The sequence below is a fragment of the Microtus pennsylvanicus genome, chromosome 11 (genome assembly GCF_037038515.1).
Source record: "Microtus pennsylvanicus isolate mMicPen1 chromosome 11, mMicPen1.hap1, whole genome shotgun sequence".
Lineage (NCBI taxonomy): Eukaryota > Metazoa > Chordata > Mammalia > Rodentia > Cricetidae > Microtus > Microtus pennsylvanicus.
In genome coordinates, this window is record NC_134589.1 from 72320966 (window position 1) to 72347546 (window position 26581).

The 26581-nt window shown below is 43.1% G+C and overlaps 2 protein-coding genes across 2 annotated transcripts; both read right to left on the minus strand.

The window, feature by feature from the left end:
- Window positions 1–2931: 2931 nt before the first annotated feature.
- Window positions 2932–3885, minus strand: LOC142859474 (olfactory receptor 2V1-like). Its single transcript, XM_075989644.1, has one exon. The coding sequence runs from the start codon at window positions 3883–3885 to the stop codon at window positions 2932–2934; it is 954 nt and encodes a 317-aa protein (XP_075845759.1).
- A 9548-nt stretch (window positions 3886–13433) lies between these two features.
- Window positions 13434–14381, minus strand: LOC142859476 (olfactory receptor 2V1). The gene has a single exon (XM_075989645.1). It carries the CDS (start codon window positions 14379–14381, stop codon window positions 13434–13436), a length of 948 nt encoding a protein of 315 aa, XP_075845760.1.
- Between the last annotated feature and the right edge of the window lie 12200 nt (window positions 14382–26581).

The window sequence follows — 26581 nt, forward strand, 5'->3', positions numbered from 1 at the left end:
TACCATTGAAGGCTGTATGACTGCTTGGGATCCATGTTGGAGTCCAGGGACCACCCTACTGCTAAACCCATGCTGATTTGAGAGGTCTGGGCTGCTATTCATAGCCATGGTAATATCTGGGCTCAAGGGTCTGGTCCATGGTTCTGCCACAGCTAGATTCTGTGTTGATATCTGTTGCCTGTGTTACCACAAGGGCCCATGAGAACCATGTGTTAAAGTATGAGAGCTTTGCTAAGCTGCCCTTCCCCCTCACCAGAGAGCTGCCCCTGACCCTTGGGGGCCCTGGGGTAATGGACTCCCATGACCCAGACATGAGAAAGTTGATCTGGCTCCCTAATAGTAGCACTGCCCTCCCCCTACTTATGAAAGTTAGCCCCAACCCTAAACACTGGCATCGGAGAGTTAACTCTGCCCCTCACCTGATGGGGGTGGTCCCAGCAGCTGGCTCAGAAAAACCAAATTACCACTCAGATACACATCCAGGACTCTAGTGGGTACTCTCCAACATCTACCCCATCTATGACCTGCTGGAGATCACAAAGGGCCTAGTCCTATGGAACCATAACCATAGGATCTCCATGACTCATGGCAACTGCAGGTTATCGAGAGGAGTTTTGGTGAGGGTCCAGTATTGATGGTGTGGCATCAGCCAGAGGTCTTGAACTTGACCAACAACACATTAAACAATGAATATTTGCAAGTAAAACTGTGTGGACAGAAAGATAGACTGCAGGACACACAGCGGCCCCCAGTGCCACCAAGATGAAAGACGAGGTGATGGAGAAGCGGGATGTTTTTGTCTGCTGGCTCACTGTTCTGGGGACTGAACTCTGTGTCTTGTGCATGCTAGCCAAGAACTCTACCGCAAAGCTGCAGCCCAATCCGTCTCATCAGTTACGTTGGTAGCACTAACACCTACATCATGGGGTAATCGTGATGAATGTGTGAGATGATGTAAAACACCAGGTAAACACGGGGGAAATCCTGTCTATACTGAATCGACACTCTGGCCACAGAGTCGCTGGCTATACATAATTATACTCTCCCATTTCATTCACTGGTTTCCCTTTTTAAGAGATGAAGGAAGCTGATTTCCCCCATAAAGTATCCTCTTATCTTTCAACTAACCAAATTCAGGATCAATTAGATTATTAATAGGCTTATATAACAGGTTGGAATCTGGACAAATCCCAAGTTTGATATCTTTTGTTAAAACATTTCCCTTTGGTAAAGGATCTTACTCCATAGCCCAGGCTGGCTTCCAACTTGGCAATCTTCCTGTTTTTGTCTCTGGATAAATTTAAATATTCTCCCCAGAGATATTTTGCTAATTGGTACTAGATATGGTGCTTAAAAATGGAGAAAGTTCTCTCAATTGCATTTTAGTCAGGGCCCTCCTGGAGGTACATACAGAATTGGACACATGAAAGTGGAGATGGACTCCAATCCCTTGCAGTTCAAATCCTATGATCAAAAAAATATGCTAAGTGGGCATGGCAATAGAAGAAATCAAGGTTTATGGCGAAGGGCAGCTATTCCATTTTAAACCAAAGAGAACCTGAAAGTTGTTGTATTAATAGGGAGTTTGAAGCATTCTCTTTCAAAACCAAATAGAACAAAAATTGTCTAGGTTAGTCTTTAATATGTTTTTATTCAAAGTGCATAACAAAGCCAGAAAATGTAGGTAGGGCATGCAAAAAATGAAGAAAACATGACCCTGTTCAGAGAAAAGACATCCATCCAGACAGACTAACAGAGATCATTTGGGTTTAGAAATAGATCAGGTCTTTAAATCGTTTAGTGAATGTAAAGACTATGAGACTAGCTGAACACATGGAGATTTTCAAAGCTGTTTGAAAGAGAAATGGAAGCCCTAAGAATAAGGCAACTTTAAACTTGAGAAACACAATGGCTGAAATGATGGATTATGGTGTGAAATAAAAGTCATCTTGGAGATAGAGGATAAATGTCCACAAACTACGATGTAGGCAGATATGCTTTTACTGTAAAGAATGAGGCAGTTCGTATTTCAGGATATTGTAGGCCACACGATTTCTGTCACAACAATCCAACTCTTGTTTTAGCATGAAGGAGACTTAGTGGAACTTGATCAAAATAGACAGTGGGCCAGATTTGGCCTGATAGATTGCTGACCCTTGAACTAAGAAATGAACTAAGAAAAAAATTGCAGAACCAAAGCAAAATGAAGACAAATGAAAGAATTATGGCTGCATCAGATACTCATGTTTGGGTATCCTGATAGTCTTAAATGGTTAAGTTAGAGGAAAAAGCTCACATATCATGGGATCATTGTGATGAATATGTGTCTGTAGAATGTCAATTGAAAGAGTCTAAGAAAGGAGGGAAGAGTTGAGCCTCATAGTGCTATATCTAAGCAAGAGGAGGCTGAGGCAGGAGGCTTGATTGTTTGAGGTCATCCTGAGCCACATATGGAGACCCTGTCAAAAAAGGCAAAACAAGCACAAAGTCAACAAAAGCCCCCAAATGTGATAGTTATTTATATACATTATTTTTAAAGTTATAGTACTAGTCTTTCCCAAAGATCCATCAATATTAGGGCGATACAAGTTCATTGATTAAAAACAAACCCACGCTATTGACATACTATTTTCAAGTACAGAAAACAAGAGATCTAGAGAAAAATAACCAAACAATGGAGGATCTCCATTAAAATACGTAGTTGACTTCTTAATAGAAGCAACTAGAAAAACTAACAAAAAGACATTTGAAGACTAAAAAGGAATTTGTCAACATATAATTTTATACTCAGTAAAAATATTCAAGAATGAAGAAAACACAAATGTGTGCATGTGTTTTCAATAGGCTACATTTGTGTCTCCCCCAGTCAAACCACAGTGGACCAATCCAGGCTCTTACGTTCCATAGTTCACATCTTCAGATGCCGTTTTTTCAACCAAGAGCTCCCCTACCACAGGGACACTTTCCCAGGAGTTTCCTCAGGGCTCCAGTCACTTCTTTGTTCCTTAGACTGTAAATAAGAGGGTTGAGCATGGGGGTGATCATGGTGTAGAAGGCAGAGACCACTTTGTCCTGCTTGGAAGAGTGGTAGGCCTGTGGCCGCATGTACGTGATCATGGCAGCCCCGTAGAAGAGGGAGACCACCATCATGTGGGAGGAACAGGTAGCAAAGGCCTTCTGCCTCCCTTCGGCAGAGCGCATGCGTAGCACTGCCACCAGGATCCGGAGGTAGGAGGCGGAGATGACAGAAAAGGGCAGGAGCAGCATGAGGACACAGCAGACGTAGATCATGGTCTCGTAGAGGGAGGTGTCGGCACAGGCCAACTTGAGCACAGCAGGAACCTCACAGAAGAAGTGGTCAATCTCCTGGGAGCCACAGTAGGGGAAGCGGAGTGTAAAAACAGCCTGGATCAGGCCATCCACTAGGCCAAAGAGCCAAGATCCTGCTACCATGAGCCAGCAGACACGGCGGCTCATGACTACGGAGTACCTCAGGGGGTTGCTGATGGCCACATAGCGGTCATAGGCCATGAAGGCCAGCAGGAAGCACTCATCCCCCAGGAGGGTGAGGAAGAAGAGGATCTGGAGGCCGCAGCCTGTGAAGGAGATGGAGCCACGCCCCATGAGGAAGTCAGCAGCCATCCGTGGCACGATGGTGGAGATGAGCATGAGGTCCATGAGCGACAGCCAGCTTAGGAAGAAGTACATGGGGCTGTGCAGACGAGAGTCCACAAGGATGAGGAGGATCATAAGCCCGTTGCCAGAGAGGGCCACCAGGAACATGACCATGATGATGGAGAAGAGGAAGAGGTTCAGCGGAGTGCGGGAGAAGAGGCCCAGGAGGACAAAGTGGGAAATGAGAGTCTGGTTTCCTGTCCAGGCCATTGTTAGGAAGAGCTGGATCTGCAAGCAGGTTTACAAAACTCAATATAATATATATATATATATATATATATATGTGTGTGTGTGTGTGATGTATATATATAAAATATATACACAACACATATATGCACATATACATGTATATAAACACATTTATATAACATATCACACATATATATTATATATAAAACAACACATATATATAACATAATATTGAGGACATTGTGACTTTGCCCAGTGTGTTGTCATCTTTAAATATGACTTGGTCTAGAATAAATGTGTAAGCTCTTTAAAGATTAAAAAAAATAATGTTGGTTGTTAAATCCTAACACTTTCTTCACGTAACTGAGAAATTAGTTTCAAGCTTGTTGTTATTGTTGTTGCTTATTAATGCAGGAAATAGTTTCTGTCCCTAGAAGAAACTGCTCTATTCTCCTGTCTCATACCTGACTGAGGATGTCGTTCAGAGTTAGATCACGTACCTAGTATGCACAAAGCTCTGAGTTCAACCACTATCACCACACAGTAAGATAACATAAAATCAGTAAAGGTCCCAGGTCCTAACCACTTGAGGGTTTGCTCTTTTAAGAAAAGCACGTAGGCAGTGAAATCGGTCAAGTGGGCACCCTACTAAACTTTGACTTCCTGTTGTTGTTTAAATGGAGACAACAGTAGGCACAGAAGCCGATGGACAGTGAAGATGTGCTGTGGGAACATTAGCAGCACTCAGTGGTTTAAAAGTGGTGGCCGGGTGCCATTACTTAGAGCATCTGTCATGAGCCAGGAACCACGGCGAGGGCTCTGTGGCATCTTCACAGAGCCTCATAATTACCTGAAAGTAGCAGGTGTGGCGTGCACACCCGTAATCCCACCCCTGCACAAGGGACACTGAGGCAGGGGGATGTTGAGGTGAAAATCAGCCTTGGCTACATAGTGAGACCCTACTTCAAAACAAAACCAAATAAGAACACAAAGTCCTTGGGGAAAAAAGATGGTCATTAACCATTAACTTCATTTCATTAATAGCAAACTAAGGCCAAGGAAGGTTTATTATTATTTTCAGATATGAAAGCGTATAGCATGTTAAAAAATTCAATTACGTGTGTGTGTGTGTGTGTGTGTGTGTGTGTGTGTAGGTGCACACACATGAAATCTTACAGTATGCTTTTAGAAAATATTTTAATAACATATAAGCTGGGGTGGGGATGTACACCCATGTCCCCCCCGCACCTGTGTGTGTGGAAGTCGGAAGTTCTCTCTGTCCACCACATGTCCCAGGGAGTAAACTCAGGTCATCAGTCTTCAGGATTTTACCAGCTGAACCACCTCACTGGCCCTCATAGTACTTCTTATCTTAGTAAGTGAAGAATGGTGGAGGCAATGGAGAGTCCAAAAGAGAGAAGTAACTAAGGGGCGGGGAAGTGGCTCAGAGAGCAAGGGTGCTTACAGCCAAGACTGACAACCCAAGTTCAATCCCCAGAGGGAAAGAGTCCTGCAGGCTCTCTCCCCCACCACCACCACCACCACACACACACACACACACACACACACACACACACACACACACACACGAGGGAGGGGGACTTGATTGGGGGAGGGGGAGGGAAATGGGAGGCAGTGGCAGGGAAGAGACAGAAATTTTTAATAAATAAATAAATAAAAATTTCAGAAGTAACTAAATAAACTATAATATATGGCAAAATAATATTTAGTCAATGGGATATCAATGACATTTATTTTATTTTATTGAAACAAGGGGTCTCTGCGTAACAGCTCTGACGATCTTGAAATTCGCTTTGAAGACCAGGCTGGCCTCAAACTTGTAGAGATCTACCTGCCTCTGCCTCCCCAGTGTTGGGATTACAGATGTGTGCCATGACACTTGGTTATTTATGACTTTTTAGTATTAAAAAATTATTAATAGTTTTAAGAATTTCTGAAGGCTTGAAGAAAATATGCCAGGGTATTAACAGTGTAATTTGTCCTATGTAGTAACATTAAATATCACTTCTTTAAATTTCTTTGTACTTTCTACATTTTCTATAAGAAACATGGAAAATTAGTTTAATTTTAAAGTTAGGCTAAATCAGGCTATTCTGTGACTCAAGAAATGAAAAAAATTAAGTTCAGGACCTAAAAATCACAAGTCTTCCCATAATTACCACCAATCAGCTAGCAAAATTAAATAAAAAGTCCTAGTATTTATTTACAATCTACAACAAGTATGGAATAAAGATTCTTAACTTAAAAATTTAACTGAAAAATATTTTTAGCCAGGCATTTTTAGCCATATATATGTTAGGCTCGATGGTGGAAGGGAACAATTTTCCCCCAAATCCACACGATCACAAGTAGAATCTCTCAAGGGCATTGGCATTTTGCAAATGGAAGTGTTTGGGCTGGGGTTCTTTTAGAAGCTCCCCCAGGGCAGTGAGAATGCCAAGAACAGATGAAATTCTGGGTACTGGGGGCTGAGCACACAACACATCCTGATGGGGTAGAAGCGGTAGAGACTCAGAAGAAGTAAAGAAAGATGAGGGACAGGGGCACCTGCCAATAGAGGCGGCAGGTGCCTTCTCCAGAAAGAGAGACAAAGCTAAAATCATTAGCTCACACGCGTAAAAACACAAACTCTCTCCAAGAGAGGGAAAGAAATTGAGTAAAGTCACATCGATGGACACTTTGTGAGGACCATTCTGCCTCTGTGGCAGGGGAAGGAGAGAGATTGCACCAGGTACTCCTTAAAGCCTCTTCTCAACCACTGGGGGTTACTAACGGTTCCCTTTAAAATATGTAGGGTCTGAAGATCTCCAGTCCTGGGGGGAGATGGTGCTTGTGCACGCCCGTCATGGACCTCTCTAGACCTTCTCTCTAAGGAGAGTGACCACATATACAATAAAAGTCAATAGTTTTAGATACTGCAACAGCTGCGTGGAAGATGACCAAATTCCAACTAAGAAAGCTAAGCTCTGCAGTGGCCACAAAAATACAGAATAGTAATCAGAGAGCAATCCCCCTCCCCATCCCCCCATCGCGCATGCTCGGAATGGGTTATAGGATACAATGTTGTAGGGACGAGTATGAGGCCAGCAAAGAGATCTCCTGGAAGTCTGCTGAAGAAACGCCCTGCCATACATGTCTCCCCCACCCCACATAAAGGGGGCCTTCCTCACCCCTGGCAAACACACTACACTGCTTCTCTGGGGAAGGGGAAATGGAGTCGCAGACCAGGGGAGCTGAGGCCACTGCAAGTCCAAAGAGCCGGTGGAGAAGGTGCATCGTCTGAGCTCTTCTCCTGGACCCAGATTCATTTCCACCAAGCAGGAAAGCAGAGGACTCTTCCTGCTATCAGGAATGTGACTAACTTAGGAACCACTCAAACCTACCGATGCCACACAGAGAAACACAAACCAGTCCTGTAAGCCAGGCTACAACGGGCATACCTCACACACGCTCAGAGCCAGTTGTTCTTAATACAAATTCTTAACACTCTAATCTGAGCCAATATCCAAGGCTAGCAGACGTAAAAATTTTCTATCAACCAGCGAATGAAAACTAGTAAGACAATAGAGATGAGAAAGGAGACTTTCCAGGGAAGCAGAAAAACCATTTTACCAAGCATGAGTGAGATAAAGAAAGTGTGACAGACAAGGACAAGGTTAGAGTCTGGGAAAAGAAGTCACAAGAGGATGGTACAGGGAAAAAAGCCCCCAGTAGACATATTTAGAAAATAAGAGAAGCTTTTTTTTTTTTTTTTGAGCAACTCTCCTGGCAGGCAATCTTATAGAAATGTTTGAATGTGTGCAAAATGACTTGTAGACAGGATGTAGATTCGATTAAAGTAAAAAAATCATAAATAATCTAATTACTCAATAGAGGAAATGCTAAATAAACAATGGAGTGGTATAAATAAGAATGCATCAGTGCACAGAAGGCAATGGACACGTGGACTCACAAATCAAATATCCAGGCTAATATGCAAGAAAACAGCAGCACTGACCCTGAGCCGAGAATCATGGGAGTCTGACACCAAGTTAGAGAAGAATGTCTTCGTGGGACACAATTTTCTATCTTTAGCATTTTTAAATTTGTGAGAAAATAGCCTGGTTAAAATAAATATATATTAAATTGATGCCCAATAGGATTTGTCATGGAAACCTGCAAGACAAAAGCCAGCAAAAACAGCACAGAGTCTGCAGCAGGCACTTATAAACACATATTGAACAAATAGCTAAAATAATTTTGGAAAAAAAAAGTATCCTGGGGACTTGCCTTGTCAGTGAACAAAACACAGTATGAAGTCGTATTAATTAAAATTTCCTTTTTTGTAGGATCAGATCTTGACAAAGCCTTTGTTGTAGATGAGACACTCAAGCAGAAGCACACCTGGGAATTTCCTCAAAGAGCTTTGTGTCAGAAAGAGTGGAAACCGGCCCCACCAGAGAGATTTCTCACAGAGAAAGAAAACTACATGCAGAAGAGAAGGGAGTGCACGCACCAACACATGCTTCTCCAAATGAACTCAGAGTTCTAATTATTCTTCAAAAAGAGAACATGAAGATGGGGGGAAGTACGTGGGTGGTAGAGGAAGAGCAAGCAATGCCTTGCATCCAAGAAGGGGGACATGTAGGTGGTTGTTGTTGGTCCCACTAGAATCAGATAAAATCTGATGTCTCCATATTAGAAGAGACAATTCTCCCAACACTCTGAGGGTCTGTCTCATGAAAACATATGCCAGTTTTATTCTGAGTTTTGTTCAGTTGTTCCTTGGCTTGACAATACCAAGCCATACTCTTCCTAAAACCTATGATGACGTTCTGAGGATGCCACCTCTTTTCAGGGCCACTCTGTCTCCCTAGCTTTAAGTGATGAACCGAACAAGACAGCCAGGTGTTCTCCAGTGCTACCCATGGTATAAGAGATTAGGCAAAAGAACCCATCATCAGAAGCCAAAGGGAGACACACAATACTTCTACACCTGAAGGCAAGAGAGTGTCAGTTGTGGTGGCTTTCACAGACACTGGTGGCTTTTAAGGACCTGGAAGGAAGGACCAAGATGCAAAGAGGACAAGTCTTACCTGAAATCACAGAAACAATGTCAGGAGAAATGTCTGGGGGACCAGCAAGGGACCAATCAGAGTCTGAACGGACTTAGAGAGCAGGACCCATCTACTGCCACCACCCAGCAACAGCTGCTGCAGCCAGTGAGTTAGGTCTTCAGAGTGGTCTCAGCACAGACCAGCTGAAGTACCTCCAGACCCTTGAGAGAAATGGATTTGGAAAAGACGTGCAAAGGGCTTAGGAAACAGAGAAGGGAAATTGGTGGAGGAAAAAAACCCATCTGACTATAACGAGTCTCTAATCTTCTATGTTGTACACACAGGAGTTGGGGAAACACAATGTATTCCAAGAGGCTGTGGAAAAATATTGAAGAGATACTCTAAAATGGGGAGGAGATTGGAGCTGAGAAAAGGACCACAGAAACCCCAGAAAAGAGAGAGCTCCTCCCTAAAAGTCTAGTACCATGGGAAGGTCTTCCAGAAGATCCACCTCTAGCCTGCCAAAAGAACCTTGGACCATGAAGAGAAGGCGGGGGAATACACAGAGTTCTTACCTGTAGGTGTGACCCCTTGGTAGGGTCAGGGCCAGCTCCTGCCTGAGAGGTTTTATCCCTTGTCTGCTCCCACCTACTGTCGTCTCTGCTGTGACTAAGGAAAGTTGCTTCTGCTTTGATAAGTCCTGAGAGACCTGTCCTCCGCCACACCTCTGTCCCAGTCTCTCGAAATTAAACCTCCGAGGGAAGAGAGCTTCCTGCCAAGTTTTCAGTCATCTCTGGGGCCACAACAAACTCCCTCCCAGGGGGAAGCAATAGTGGAAACTAGGGCATGATGGTTTCTGTGGACCAACCTGGGAATACTGGGTTTTCCTGCCATTCCAAAACCAAGTAGGAGCTTTGGCTTTTGTGTTGTGATGTAGTCTACTTTGGTGTCAGTCATTAAGTAATGTGTGAAGGTAGAATCTACCTGGAATATTCTAGAGCCCCACACTTCTGCATCTTCCAGCAGCTTCCTATTGCCTAACCCACTTAGTGTAGTTATACTGGCCCTTACCTCATAGCTCAATTCTACTGTGTTTCAGCGCGGTCCCCAGAAGTATATACAAACACACCCAGAGGTCACTTGTTCCTGGCACTGTCCACCTTCTGCCCACCATCCTGTAGGTTCACAGGAAAAAATGGGTTTCTCTCATACTAAGAAATTGTCAAGACTTAAAGGTAGCATATCACACTGGCAAGCCCAGCATTAGGAAGCTGAAGCAGAAGTATTGTAATTCTGAGGCTAGCCTGGGAAAAGTGAGGCCCTGTCTCAGAAAACAATGCAAACAAAAAGGTAACATAGGACAGGCACTAGGAAGACAACATCAGAAAAGGCTGGGTGGTAGAGACCCACAAAAGTGAGCTTGTTCCACCTTGACTGGAGGTCAGAGAGTTTGTACTTATTTTTGCTCTTTCAAAGTTGTTGACAACTTTGGCTACACACTGTACCCTAGGGTATGGTTACTTGGTGTTTTGGAATTAAGATAGCCCACAGAGGTGGGTCCACTCCACCCTGACCAAAGGTCAAAGAATTCAAGCCTATTCCTGCTCCTTCATTTTTAGTTAGGAGGTTTGACTTAGGGAGTGGCTGCCTTCAGGGTTTTTGGTCTAGGGTGTGTTCACTGCATATCCTGCCCCAAACATCAAATGCTTTACTCAGAAAATAGTGGCTTGTTGTTTCAAGTATTGAAATAAGTAACTGTTCTGGTTGTCCTTTGTGTCATGCTAAAGCAGTTTTTTTTTGCCTTCTTCCACCCTTTTGTACTGGGGTATAAAAGAATATGAAAAATAAACGCAGGCAGATTCAGTATTTAGTGTACACCAAGTTGTCCTCCCGGTACCATCCTATGTCTCTATGTTTCTTTCATATCTCTATTCCTCCTACCTAACATTTCTAATCCACATGCCCCTGCCTGTTGTTGGGGTTTCTGTCCTGCCTGTTTCCCACAATGTGTGTGTTTAGGACTGACACTTAGAATTGAGTAACCAACCTATCAGGGAGCTCACTCCTGAAAAAGAATTATCCCCCAGTCTCATCAGCCATTGATTGACTGCTGGGCATTGACACCACGCAGGTCTTGTTTAGGTAACGAAGTTCTCTGTAGTGAATAGAAGACACCACTATCTCGCAGCAGGAATCCTGGTTCTCTAGTTCTTCCAGTCCATCCTCTCCCTCTTCCTTGACTTTTCCTGAATGACAAGTGTATGGGTTGTCTTGTAGACTATGTGGATCTGGGCACCCACAGTCACTTCTCTGCATTTTGACCAGTTATGGATCTCCACAATATCCTCCATCTGCTGCAAGAAGGAAGCGTCTTTGATGAGAAATGAGAGCTACACTCATTTGCGGACCTCAGGATAAGTATTTGAATGTGGTTAGAAGTTATGTTGAGGGCTGGGCATGGTGGCACATGCCTTTAATCCCAATACTCAGGAGGCAAAGGCAGACAGATCTCTGGGACTTTGAGATCAGCTTTGTTTATATAGTAAGTACCAGGCAGTCAGGGCAACATAGTAAGACCTTTTCTCAAAAACTTTATATTGGTTAAAAAAACACACACACAGCAGTAGAAGGTTCTCCTCTTGAGTCTGTGAGCTTTCCCACAGTTAATTGGTTAGGTTTGTGGTCAAGACACGAATGCTGTCCTGTTGAGCAGATTGTAGTCCAATTAGACAGACACCATTTCACCACACAAAGATATTCCCAGTGTTTACAGATTGAGAGATCTGATGTTGTTAAAAAGACAAATCAGCACTTTGTGTACTACTGCTCAAAGTGTAGTTTCGTCAAGTCCAATGCAATTGCTTTCAAAAATTTTTTTAAATGGAGAAGTCAATTCTTAAATCTATGGAAAGCTTCAGAAGCTTAATAAAAAACAATATTGAATAAGATCAAAGTTAGAGGTCAGGTTGTGGTGGCGTGTACCTTTAATCCCAATGCTTAGGAAGCAGAGGCAGACAGAGCTCTGTGAGTTCGAAGCCAGCCTGGTCTACAAGAGCTAGTTCTAGGACAGGCCTCAAAGCTACAGAGAATCCCTGTCTTGAAAAACCAAAAAGACAGACAGACAGACAGACAGACAGACAGAAAGAAAGAGAGACAGAGAGAGACAGAGAAGGGAGGGAGGGAGGGAGGGAGGAAGCTGGCAGAGTCACAGTTCTAATTTCAAAGTTGATTATAAAACAGTGGTAAAGCAGTAATCAAAATTCTGTAGAGTACTGGCATAGAGATGAACAGAAAGAAAACAGGAAGTGAACTTTCTAAGTAAACACACATATTTATGACACATTGACTGTTGGCAAGGATGCTAATGTCATTCAGTGAAGGAAGAAGTCTGCAGTTTCAGAAAACGTTAGAACAATAGGATATCCATCTACATGGATAAGGGGATGAAGCTCGACCTCTACATTGCATGATAAGCTACAATGAACTGAATATGGATCAATAAACTAACTATAAGAGCAGAAGCAATAAAACGAATGCCAATATTCAAAACCTTTAATTTGACAATTAGACAGTCTCGGTTATGATGCCAAAGCCACAAGCAGCAAAAGAAAAAAGTAAATAAATTGGACTTTATAAAAATCCTAAAACCTGTTGTATACCAGTATTACTATCCAAAAGTAAAAAGGGCAGCCTGGGGAGTGGGAGACATATCTGTACCTTGCATGTGTGGTAAGGTCACAGTCTCTGTAGCATACAAAGAACAACAACAACTCATAAAAAAACTCATTTTAAACATAGTCAAAGGACTCAAATAAGCATATATCTCAACATTTTAAAAGACACACCCATTTGTGTTCTTGTAAAATTGCATTTATTTTTTTCTGTGTATGCATGTTAAATACATTTGTACCCTGGAATGCATATGAAGGTCAGAGGACAACCTGCAGGGCTTGGCTCTCCCCTTCTACCATGAGGGTCTTGGGATCAAACTCAGGTTGTCAGGCCTAGTGAAAGAAGCCTTTACCCGCTGACCGGTCTCACTGGACCCCAAACAAAAATTTAAAGGGCAGTTTCTAAAGCCTCTACTAGAACACAGAGGAAGCTAAGGCTATTCAAGTGTTATAGAAATCTCAATTCCTTACATCTGGAAAATTCCCATTTTCCACATTTTTTATCCAGAATTACCTATTAAATAAAACAAAATGGAATAAGACAATTTCCAGCCCTTAGTAAACACTCAATAAAAGACAACTATTGCCGAGAATAATTAAGAAACAGAGTAAATTTTATTAAAGGATGTTATGTACAACAGATAAGAACAATAGTGAAGCAGGGCTCCCTTGTGAGGTTTTAAACTCATAGAGAGGGGTCCCCACAAAATCCCTGTGAGAGAGGCAGTATCATGACTCTCCTTCGTCTAGAAGGAAACAGAGATTCACACAACAAAAATGCCTTACCAATAATATACAAATAGCGGGCAACACAGCCAAACCCTGGATGGACCATGGCTTTTCAATGCTTGCTGCCAACCTTGCAGCGGTCCAGCCCTTTGTGCAGTGCCCCCATCACCTCCCTGTTTCTCAAGCTATAGATGAGGGGGTTGAGCATAGGAGTAAGAACTGTGTAGAAGATTGAGACGACTTTGTCATGGCTAGGAGCCCGGTATCGCCTTGGCCTCAGGTAGATGAACATGGCTGCCCCGTAGAAGAGAGAGACAGCTGTCAGGTGGGAGGAACAGGTGGCCAGAGCCTTTTTTCGGGACTGAGCAGAGTGCATGCGGAGCACGGCCCCCAAGATGCGAGCATAGGACGCCACAATGATGGAGAAGGGGAGCAGCAGCATGAAGACACAGCAAGCAAAGAGCAGGGTGTCAAAGAGGGATGTGTCCGTACAGGCCAGCTTCAGCAAAGCTGGCACCTCACAGAAGAAGTGATCTACGTATCTTGAGCCACAGTAGGGCATGCTCATGGCTGCCACCATCTGAATTATTCCGTCAAGGATCCCAAAAGCCCAGGAACTCCCAGCAATCTGGAGACAGACCCTTTGACTCATGAGAACAGGGTAGTGAAGTGGGTGGCTAATGGCCACATAGCGGTCATAAGCCATGAGTCCCAACAGGAGCCCCTCAGATCCCACAAGAGAGACAAAAAATCCAATTTGTATGCCACAACCCACAAAGGAGATGGACTTCCTGCCAGACAGGAAGTTGGCTGCCATCTTTGGCACAATGTTACAGACCAACATGAGGTCCATGAGGGAGAGCTGACTGAGGAAGAAATACATGGGAGTATGAAGTCGCGAGTCAGTGTAGATGAGGAGGATGAGGAGAATGTTCCCACAGAGCGCCACTGTGAAGACCAGCATGACTGCAGAGAAGAGGACCAGGTCAGTCTGGCTGTGGGAGAAGATGCCCAAGAGGATGAACCCATCTATAGATGATGCATTCGGCCATATTCCCATGGCTCAGTGATTCAGCCACCTGAAAACAGACACAGCGAAGTTCTGAGATGGGGCGAGTATGACTTTGATTCTCAAATCTTCTTCAGTCAGCTACAGCTTTTGTAATTCACTAAAATTTAATGGTATTTGCTTTGCGATATACAGAACCATGGCCTTTCATCTGCCCCAACTTTGCTAGTTCACAGAACTACATTACAAGTCTATATTTGTATACATTATACCAAGAACAATAGAATCTATTTTTATGAGTCACACAAGTTTTGACAATCCTCCTCCAGCCAGCAATATCTCGGCTTTGCTATTGAGCACTGACATTAAATAGATGGAGTCATACTTTAACACCACTCAGACTATTTCCTGTGCAAAAGAGAACTAGTGAATTATAAGGGAAGATGATAAAGACCTAGGGATGGGAGTCTGGAGAAATGGCTCAGTGGCTAAGACCATTTGTGGATCTTGTAAAGGACGTGAGTTCAGTTCCAAGAACCTGCCTTAGACAACTCACAACTGCCTGTAACTCTGGTTCCAGGGGATCCAATGCCCTACTCTGGCCTCTGAGGGAGGGGAACCCACACACATGCACCATACATTCTCTCTCTCTCTCTCTCTCTCTCTCTCTCTCTCTCTCTCTCTCTCACACACACACACACACACACACACACACACACACACACACACATTTTATATATATATACACTATATATTTAGTATATATATATATTTAGTATATATATATTTAGTGTATATATATATATATATATATACATACACTAAATAATAAAATCTTGGGATGTTCTGGCATTTGTTTGTTTTTGAAATAGGGTCTTGTCCTAAACCCCATGGTAGCCAGGGAACTCACTATGTAGCCTAGGTTAGCCTTGACCTGAAGGCAGTCTTTCTATTTCAGCTTTCCTAGAGCTGAATTACAGGTGTGTGATTCATGTAATTCATATAATACATGCCTGGCTTCTTCCTGAATCTTTTTTTTACTCAGGCCAAAGGTGTTGGAATCCTTTCTATTCCAATATTTCTGTCAATCATTCAATTAAGATTCAAGCCAGCTGAAAGCCTCTTGGTTCTAGAGCCAAGGCTTCTCAGAATCTAACTATCCCTCATTGTGCACACAGCAATTACCATGTTTCATCCTGATAACTCCTTGTGCCTTTCTTCACAGTTCCCCGGCTCTGTTACTAAAGCTGTTGAGTCCTGTTTCCACAGTAGTTCCCATGATTCTACTAATGTATGAGGTGATTAAAAACCTCCTGCTGAAAGTATGTCAGTGTCTTCCCAGTCTAGTCTAAGACAAATCGAATTCTTTTTTTTATTTTTAATTTATTTATTTATTAAAGATTTTTGTCTCTTCCCCACCACTGCCTCCCATTTCCCTCCCCCTTCCCCAATCAATTCCCCCTCCCTCATCAGCCCAAAGAGCAATCAGGGTTCCCTGCCCTGTGGGAAGTCCAAGGACCACCCACCTCCATCCAGGTCTAGTAAGGTGAGCATCCAAACTGCCTAGGCTCCCACAAAGCCAGTACGTACAAATCGAATTCTTAAAGACAAACAAGTCCTTCCATGCGAGTGTGCATGTACACACACATGAGCGTACACTCGTACATCTGTATCCACTAAAGCTTTGGAGCTTATACTGTTCCCCAAAATTCATAGTGCTTCCTTGATTTCCTCAGACTGAACACATCTGCATCTTTGGTCTTTCACTTTTTAGAACTTGTCTCTGAGGCAGGCCTTTTGCCCAGATCCCTAGCTCTAACCCACCTCTATCTTGACTCAAATGCCAACTTCCCTAGAGATAAAAATTCAAATTAAAATCTAAGCATTTTACACTATCCAGGCCTTTCCCTGATCCAATTTTCATTACTCACCTCATTTGGCTGCATATATGCCCCCCCCCATTTTAATGCCTGAATTGTCTTACTGGAATATAAACATCATCTATTATTCCCAGTGGCATGTGGGAAGCCCTTAGGGAAGCCATTTAATTCATAGCTTGACCTCAATGAATATGGATGGCTGAATAAGATATTTCAGATGAAATACATGACTAAAAGTCCAAGTTCTGAAAGCAGAAAGGACCCTCCTTTGATTTTAGGGAGTTTGTTTCTGACCTGAGCACAGCACTTTGTGACATGCTTTCTTTCTTGGTGAGAAAATGAATGGTAACACAGGAAATAGCTCCAGCTATTTATAAAATATCAGAAGATTCTTCACAAATGGATGGCAGTTGCACCTCTGAGATATTTGTGTGCGGGTGTCTTCATGTCTACCTACCACACAGCAAAGGGAAGTGAAGCGGTTGCCTAGGACATTGGGCTCTTTGTATAGAAAGACCTGGGATAATTCCTTAAATTAGGATGGGTTACATCAGACCAGTGATTGTTCACTTCTCCACAGAGCAGAACATGTCTGATGTGTCAGAATATGGGATCAGGTATTCTTCCAAACAATGATATCCAGAAATGGGGTTTTCTATAAGAGAGAATTACTATCCCCATAGCCTTAAAGTAAATTACTGTCTCCCTGGCCTTAAAGTACCTTCTTAGCTATATCAGTCTTAAGATCAACCAGGCAAAATAACTCAGGTCTCTAGTGCTCACAGGAGAAGTTCCCCTTGTGCACTGAGAAAAGTCCATCCTACTGATAGGAATTGGGGACTTTCTGTCACATACACTCCCTACCCCAGCTCTTATCTGATCAGTCTAGTTGCCCAAGTCATCTCACTCCAGACGTCATTGATTCCTTTCCTTCTGCAAGCACATGTCGCAAACGTCAGAGACCATCTACTCCTTATCTGATCAGCCCTCCTAAATACTTCTCACATGCTTGCTCCTATCCAGTCACACCATGAACACTGTCCTCAGATGATACCAATGGCCTTCTACATGACTGGCCTCCCAGTCTGCACTTGACTCCCTCCCCAGTGTATAGACACACAACGCCGAAGGAAGCATAATCCCTGAAGAACAAAAACCAAAGTGCTTCCAAAAGAAAAGTAAGACTTTTGCTGAAGGTCCCCCCATCGCCATTCAGACTTTTCCTTCTGAACTCCCTGGAATGCCCTTGATTCACCCTCCCTGCAGTTCCTCCCACACCATGGGCTCGCCCTAGTCACAGAGTCTTTGAAGACGCTTGCTCTTTTCTCCTCACAGAGAAGCTCTGTTTGTTCACTCTCCTCTTCCCCTTCTCTGAGAAGACTACCCTGAACATGGAGAACTGAAATCCTTCCTCTGTTCTTCATCACTTTCCTGCTGTGGGTTTTCACAGCAGGCGAAACCTCAGGGCCTGCTGCATTCTTTCTGCATGACTTGTCTCCTGCTTTCCTGGCTACAACCTGTGTTTCCAAATATGACTTCAGCTCTTAAGGAGAACCCCGGACTCCTGTGACAGTGTTGGCATATGTATTATGAGGCCAGTAAATACTTGGATGACTATTTGTTATGCGAAACAACACGGGACTCCCCCCCCTTAGAATTTTGCATATTCTTTTCTTCCTAAGATCAGCCTTTTAAAAAATGGTTTCTTGGGCAATGATTTCCTTTCTCCTATTTAGAGATAGCAACACAAAAAGAACCCACTTCACCTTTACAAGGTTATTTGAGAACAAGGGGAGAGACATTTCACTCAAAATGACTGTTCCCCTTTAAAAAGGAGAAAATAAGGGGCTAGAGAGATGGTTCAGTGGCTAAGGCACTGGCTGCTCTTTAGAGGACCCAGGTTCAGATCCCACACCCACATGGCAGACCACAACCATCCCTAACTCCAGTCCTGACTCTTCTGACTGGGGAACCAGTCACACATGTGGTACTCATATATACATGCAGGAAAGGTACCCATACACATAAAATAAATCTTTTTTAAAAAGAGAAGAAAAACAAAAGTACCAGACAACCTAAAGCACAAGAAATACTGACCAACACATCAATCACTAGCCAGTAATAAGAACTGCCAGGATGAGAGGAAGTGTGTTAAAGAGAATGACCCTTTCTCACCTTCTGGTGGGTCCCCTGTGGAAAAAAGTCATTGGCAGAAATGCCCTTTGGAGGAGTTTCTTACTTCAAATGTATTTCACTATTCTTCTGTTGCATTTACTGGTGGAGAGAGGATAAGTAAGCGCTATGCCCTTAGCTCTGATCTCCTTCCCCAGTTCCCTCCCCATCAACCCCCAGGTTATGGACCACTCCAGTTCAGATAGTAGGGCTCCGATAGACAACTGCCTCTTCCCAGCAAAAACAGAAAAAGAGAAGGGAGACTTAGTCTAGGAGATGGTGGGCAGAAGTACCAGAGTCAGCCTGTAGATACTGTAGCTCACCCACTCACGCCTGCCCCATTTCCACACAAAGCACCCACCTCTCACACGAGTCACTGAATTATCCCCCACTGCCCACACAGGTACTTAAGACAAATGTTGAGCAAGGACCCTGAAGCCTGTCTCTCCCTAGGGGGCCCACAAACTCCAGCCCTGAAATTGGAACTCCCAGGATTGCAATTAAAGAAACTCAAAGTGGCTCAAATGGGGCCATCGGGGACTGGATGAGGAAGCCTGTCAGGAAAGGCCACAGGGCCTTAACAGGAATGTGAAAAAAGTTCAGCAGTGTTCTACCTCCTTCCCCATTTCAGCATATTTTGGTGCCTTATCCCTCAATTCCCAAACATTCATACAACCCTCCCTACCCCCGGGGCTCTCAAGGAGTCTCTCTCTACCTATGGGCCTCCCCTCAAGTGCCACCAGGAACCATAAACCACACTAGCCCTCTAATTGTCCCCATGAAGTTAACCCCCATCTTCCAATCATGGGTAAAATGTAGAGAGATGACTTGAACCAGAAATGAGCACTGGACACAGTCCCGCCCTTGAGGAATTTTTAACCTTGAACAAGAGGGGAAGGAAGAGCACTTGCCTCCACAAGATGGTGGCATAGGGGGTGAGTATCACCCAAACACTGCCAGACATTTCCATGGGCTTCACACTCTTTGGGAACTTGTGAGAGAAGAAGTGGAAAGATTGTAAGAGCCAGTGTGGGTGGAAGACACCAAGGAAACAAGGCCGTCTGCACACAGGGCTGGTGGACATATGAACTCGGAGACTGTAGCGGCATGCACAGGGATTTGGACACAAGCTCCCATCCCTAACCCAGAAGCTGTCTTCAATCAACCGCTTGCAAAGGGAAAATTAGTTTTCTTCAACTGAGTCTTCACTGGTTGTCCTAGTTAGGGTTTCTGTTGCTGTGAAGAGACACCGTGACCACAGCAACTCTTATAAAGGAAAGCATTTAATTGGGGTGGCTTGCTTACAGTTCAGAGGTTCAGTCCATGTTGGGACATGGCAGCATGCAGGTAGATGTGGTGATGGAGAGGTAACTGAGAGTTCTACATCTTGTTCAGTAAGTGGTCTGAGATACTGGGTATAGCTTGAGCATCTGTGAGACCTCAAAGCCCATCTTCATGGTGACACACTTCCTTCAAAAAGGCCATATGAACTCCAACAAAGCCACAACTCCTAATAGTGCCACTCCCTGTGAGCTTATGGGGGCCAATTACATACAAACTATCACTCTGGGTATACAAACCACCCTAAGGGCTACTTTCATGCCCAGCAGTAGATGGCCAAGACAAAATTAACTCAGTTGTGTTTTGGAAGGCTCTCTCTCTCCATAAACATTTGTGTGTGTGTGTGTGTGTGTGTGTGTGTTAGTATGTGTGTATATGTGTATACATTTGGGTGCATACACACATTTATTCAATTTTGTGTTTGTATGGGATTCCCATGCATGTGAGTTTGTGTGTCTCTGCTTCTGTATGTGTTTCTTGTGATTTTTCTTTAGGTCTTTTTCTCCTGTTTGTTTGCTTTGTCCTGTTCCATTTTGTTTCATTCTCTCATCGCTGCTGCTGACCCCAATGTGCTTGCTTATCCACCTCCCACAAACCCATCCATCTTCTCGCTAGGAAACAGTGAAAACTTCTCTGAAATGGAAGGGGGAGATGATGATGACAGCAATGCCCACAGCGCAGGCGGAGATCCCGTGCCCAGGGGACAGACGGGTGCAGGTCCATCTTAGAGCATGAGTGTACCAGTGCAGAAAAAGCAGTCTCACTCCAGGAGAAGCCAGTGCCACCACCCCGGTGAACTGCCATTCAAGATCTAGGCTGTGATGCTGCTGTCCTGATCACATCACAGTCTCTGGTCCTACACACTATAGCTCCTGCAACCCATATCCCTACTGGGCCCTGCCCAGGCTCCTGCTTAGACCTGCGGTAGCCACCAGGGCTTCTGCCACAGAGCACATTGTAGAGCAGTGTTTGCATCCTACATAACTATTAATTGTTCTCTTGGTGAGTTATACTGATACATTATTCATAACAGCTGGAGATTTCATTTATTTCTCATTGCATAAAATATTTAAAATATAAATATAGTGTATGTAAAATAAAGTATATTAAAGCATGCAGCTTTTTATTTCCATCTTCTTCATTCAGCCTGACTATACATAACCCTGTTTATTGCTCTTATAATTTTTCATTGTCTGATTCTGAATACCTATTCAAAACGTTCAGTATATGTATATATGTTGAAATATATGTATGTATGTATATATGTATTTAGGATAACAAGGAAAAACAGGTTAGTACTTAGTCACCTATTACAATCAAACTTGTAGTCATATTAGGTATGTTTTCAAAATCAAGCAGACATATGTTTTAAATAGACAGGCCATCTTCAGACACTTCAGAGATCTACAGAGTATGGCATTTAAGATGTTTTAATAACAGGTTCTTTTCATTTTTATGACAATGAGACTTGTCTGCTTCTGGTAGCACTGATCTATTTCAGGGAAGATGATGGGCTTGGAAGAAATTCTATGGAGGCCCACAGATGTGAGCCTGGTTCATCTTGACTAAAAGTCAGAGAGTTTGAGCTTATTTTTGCTCTTTCAAAGTTGTTGATAACAGGTGTGGCTACAAACAAGAGATCCTGACCTTGGGTGTGGTTAATTAGTATTTTGAGTATAGAGGTGGATCTGCTCCACCTTGCTATCCCTGCTCCTTCAAAAGAGATTACCAGGAGGTTCCAGGAAGTAGCAGCCTACAGGATATTTGGTCTGTTCCTTATATCATATTAATAAAGTCTGTTGCCTCTCCTCTCCCCTTTTTGAGTGGAGTATATAAGCAGGTAGAAAATAATCAAAGGCGGTTCAGTATTCACTGAATTTCCCTCCCGATGCTCTTCTGTGTTTCTGTCTTTTATTTCTCTCATATCTCTGCTCCTTTTGCTTAATAATTCTAATCGTCACTCTCCTATCCTGGCACATACAAATTTCTTCAAGGCTGGACTACAACAGATGTTGCCCCAACATGTGGCTTATGATAAAACTCCACATGGAATTTACTTTCTTTGTGGCAAAGGTTAGTCACCAGGTAAGAAAGTGATCTTGCCTTGACTTCTGACAGTAAACTGTCTTAACTGGACAAGCAGGACACAAAAGAAAGGACTGCTGAACTTTGCCAAGACAAGGTAGAACAGCCCTTCAGAATATCCTGCTTCACAGAAAAGTTTGTCAGATATGCTAGTCCTGTAGGCTGAAGATGGATGCCTCAACATTGCAGAGGAACTTTGGATGACTGTCCAGGCAGCAAGTTGTTTCTGTCATTACTCCCATTTTATGGAAGTCACTTGCTTACTAGGTTAATATTATTTCCTTCTCAGGTCTCTGAGGTAGTTGAAGACTAGATAGTTAAAGTTTTTCTTGTTTACAAGATCAGAAAGGAAATTTACTAAAGGGGTGTAAAATGTATAAGGTTGAGCAATATCAAAAGATAGTTTTGGATAGTAATGCAAGCTATTAATGAAAGTAAATTAGGTACAAGACTTTGAACTCACTAACATAGTTTAAATAATGGAGTATTTTTTCTGGATTTGTCAAATGCAAAAGGACTAGACATTGTTGATGTATTTATTGCCTGTATATATTATATATAGTTATTGTACTAATTGTATAGAGTCCTTCTTATTTAGTTATTATAGCCTTCTTTTTTATTTTAGACAAAAGGGAAAGTATAGTGATATTTTGTTTGTGTTTTAACAAATAAAACTTGCCTGAAGATCGGAATGCAGAGCTAAGTCACAGAGGCCAGAGGGTGGTGGCACACACCTTTAATCCCAGGATTCAAGGCCACCCTGGGCTATTCAAGGTTAAACCTGTCTAAATGGAGAAATAGAACTCCTACAAAGGCGTTCCCAGTACTTGGGAGTCACACACCTTTAATCCCAGCACTAGGGAGATTGAGACAGGAGTGATATAGCCGATATAGCTGGGCAGAGAGGGGAATTTAAGGCAGGAGGAGACAGGAGCTCATTGCAGTCTGAGGTTTGGTAAAGAGCATTGCAGTCTGCCAGTCACGTTGAGGACAGGACTGACCCTTTGTTTGTCTGAGCCTTGGTTGGTAGAGATAAGAACTCTCTAGTGGCTTGGCTGCTTTGCTTTTCTGATCTTCAGCTTGAACCCCAATATCTGTCTCTGGGTTTTTATTATTTGTGCTATTATGTATGTGTATGTGTGTATGTATGTATACATAATATGAATACATATTCTGAAAACATCCTAGCGTAAAGGGCATATTCTATGCATGACTTTATGAGTATGGCTATGGTTCTTCTCTTCCCTCTAGTCTATAAATCTCTCAGGGTCAGGCTTGTATTCAGTGTCCACCTTCTTTCCTTTTCTTTTCTTTTCTTCCACCAGAGTGTTGCTATGCCTCTGTGGTTGTTAGAATAAGAATGGCCTTATAGCCTCATATATTTGAATGCTTAATCACCAGGGAGTGGCACTACTTGAGAGGGATTAGAAGGGTTAGGAGGTGTGGCCTTGCCGGAGGAAGTGTGTCACTGAAGGTGGACTTTGAGGTTTCAAAAGCCCACACCATGACCAGGTTTTTTGGTATCTCTGCTTTTGGATCAGGATATAGCTCTCAGCTACTTTTCCAGCATGGCATTTTCCTGCTCTCAAGCTCTCTGCCATGATGATAATGGATTAAGCCTCTGCAACTGTAAGAACGCACCCAGTTAGATATTTTCCTTTATAAGAGTTGCCTTGGGTCTGGGTTACCTCACTCAGGATAGTGTTTTCTATTTCCATCCATTTGCATGCAAAATTCAAGATGTCATTGTTTTTTACCGCTGATATGTATATATTCCACACTTTCTTCATCCATTCTTCCATGGAAGGGCATCTAGGTTGTTTCCAGGTTCTGGCTATTACAAATAATGCTGCTATGAACATAGTTGAACAAATGCTTTTGTAATATGATAGGGCATCTCTTGGGTATATTCCCAAGAGTGGTATTTTGGGATCCTGGGGTAGGTTGATCCCAAATTTCCTGAGAAACTGTCACACTGATTTCCAAAGTGGTTGCACAAGATTGCATTCCCACCAGCAATGGATGAGGGTACCCCTTACTCTACATCCTCTCCAGCAAAGGCTATCATTGGTGTTTTTTATTTTAGCCATTCTGATAGGTGTAAGATGGTATCTCAAAGTTGTTTTGATTTGCATTTCCCTGATCACTAAGGAGGTTGAGCATGACCTTAAGTGTCTTTTGGCCATTTGAACTTCTTCTGTTGAGAATTCTCTGTTCAGTTCTGAGCTCACCAAGGCCAGCTGGACTGGGACTGAAAAACATGGGATAAAACCGGACTCTCTGAACATAGTGGACAATGAGGGCTGACTGAGAAGCCAAGGACAATGACACTGGGTTTTGATCCTACTGCATGCACCGGCTTTGTGGGAGCCTAGTCTGTTTGGATGCTCACCTTCCTAGACATGGATGGAGGCGGGGGAGGACCTTGGACTTCCCACAGGGCTGGGAACCCTGACTGCTCTTTGGACTAGAGAGGGAGGGGTGAGGGGACGAGGGGGAGGGAAATGGGAGGTGAGGAGGAGGCAGAAATTTTTAATAAAAAAATAAATAAATAAAAAGAGTTGCCTTGGTCATAGCATCTCTTCAAGGAAATAAACAGTGACTAAGACAATACTTCCAGCTGGTTTTGAACTTTCTATCCTTTTGCCTCAGCCTTCTGAGTGCTGGGATTGCAATACGGACCACTGCACCTAGCCAGTTCACATTTGACTCAAGTACAGATATCTCATCAAAATCTCTACAAATCATGGAAAATCAGTAGACATAGGCTGACTTTGTGCAGGCAGAGAAAGGGCAAGTTTGGACAGTAATTGCAGAAAGGACCTGAGGTGATAGCCACAGCTAGAGGTCTTATCATGACCTCTGGGGGTCACAAAGATATGGTGATAGAACACCAAGAGACTAGCCCTAAATTTCTATATTCCTCAGCTCTGGCTGGTAGCTTTTTTCTTTCTGTCCCCACTGGCCCTGCTCCTGCTATGGTCTCCAAGCTTCCTCTTTGGTTGGCTTTAATTGTAAGCTTGGGGACTCTGGTTCTGGAGCGGGCATTTGTGGGCTCCCATGAGAGTTCCTTAACTCAGTCTTTGCATTAAGCTCCTGTGTGGACAATACAAAGAAGTTCTGCAAGACAGGTGATAGACCTGTGACTGAGGGGTCAGGCAGTCATCAGTGAGTGGCCTCCAGTTCTCAGGGGCTGGTCCGGCTCCATCTCCACCATCTCATAACTCAGTCTACTCTCTCTCTCTTTCTTCCTTTGCTTTGATGCATAATAATTACAAATGTTTAAGGGATTGAGTATAATATCTCAATATATGCAATGTCTAATGATTAGATTGTGGAAATTAGCATATCCACCACCTGAAATATTTGTTATTTTTGTCAACTTTCTCCTCGTGAGAAGAGGCAGTTCAACTGAGACACACTGTCTGAAATAGAGTTCCCAGGATGGTGTAAACATCCCCAGCCTGGCTCAGAGGTTGATGTGGCTGGGGAAAGAGATCAGATTTGTGAAGAGCGGCGAGTTCCTGTCCTCTTTCACCTAGTAAATGCAAGCACAGGAAAATCACAATGAAATTATTTTGGTAGAAGTTCCTTCACTGGGTATCTGTGTTGGATTTGTTTTTCCTACAGGAAACTCAACAAAAGGTGAGTAGGGTCTCACATATGCACCCCCCCTCACAAGACACTTTCTCTTTTGTAATCCCTATTACCGGAACTTGGTTCATTTTCCCCTTTCTATTTATATATTTGTATATCCTCTTCCTTTTCTTGCCTGCTTCTATTAAGGGCTCATTGTTGAGTCTCCTCTTATTTTAATCAAAGGAAAGGCAAAGAGGAGAGAAAGAAGAGGAAAGAGAGGAGAGAAGAGGAGAGGGGAGGAGAGGAGAGGAGAGGAGAGGAGAGGAGAGGAGAGGAGAGGAGAGGAGAGGAGAGGAGAGGAGAGGAGAGGAGAGGAGAGGGGGGAGATGGCATTTTCCAGCATATAGGGATAGAGTAAAAGCTTGATGGGTTCTGTTTATAATACCGGAAAGAAATGCAATTGTATTTATTTTTCATTTCAAATGCAAATATCAGTCTGGGATGAGACTCAAGAGACATATTTGAGATTCAGTGATCTGTGGGTCATCTGGAGAGGTAACCAGAAGGACAGGCATTCGTACTTTCTTACTCCTATATCTCAAACTCATTGTCATCATTATGAGGATTTTTCCTGAGTCTGAAAGAGTCAAACATGCACATTTAATGTTCAGCTATACTTAGAAATCTATCCCAGTGAAGTAACAAGAAGACTTACTTATCACAAACTGTATTATGTTCACCTCTTACGAGCATTTTGTCTCACAGGAAACCAATTCTGCTCTTAAAGATTAATAAGAGTATTTACAAATGTTAGGAGTTTATTATCTGTACCAGAAGACTTTCAAATGTGCCAAAAATAAGAGAAAGACAATGGGTTTTCTAATTGATAACTTCTCCCAGAGAGGTTAACTTGTTCTCTCAGAATATGTTTTCCCAGTCATAACCTGATGGGATGTAAAGGGTCTGTACCATAGAGTCAAAGGCCCTGGGTCCACATTTCCTCATGAAGGCAATAGAGGCATCTTTTCAGAGCATGTGTCCTCATCTATTTGAATTCTGAATCACTGCAACGTCAAGTGGAATGATGGACATGACAATATAGAAAGCAACAGATGATGGCAACATTTAGCAACTACAGCCTGTCACTAGGACAGATCATTGCTTCTTCTCTGAAAAATGAAGGCACATTCATGT

What these genes read in the sequence shown, in the direction of transcription:
- LOC142859476 (XM_075989645.1), bottom strand. Translation starts at nt 14,381, where the DNA reads ATGGGAATATGGCCGAATGCATCATCTATAGATGGGTTCATCCTCTTG.
- LOC142859474 (XM_075989644.1), bottom strand. Translation starts at nt 3,885, where the DNA reads ATGGCCTGGACAGGAAACCAGACTCTCATTTCCCACTTTGTCCTCCTG.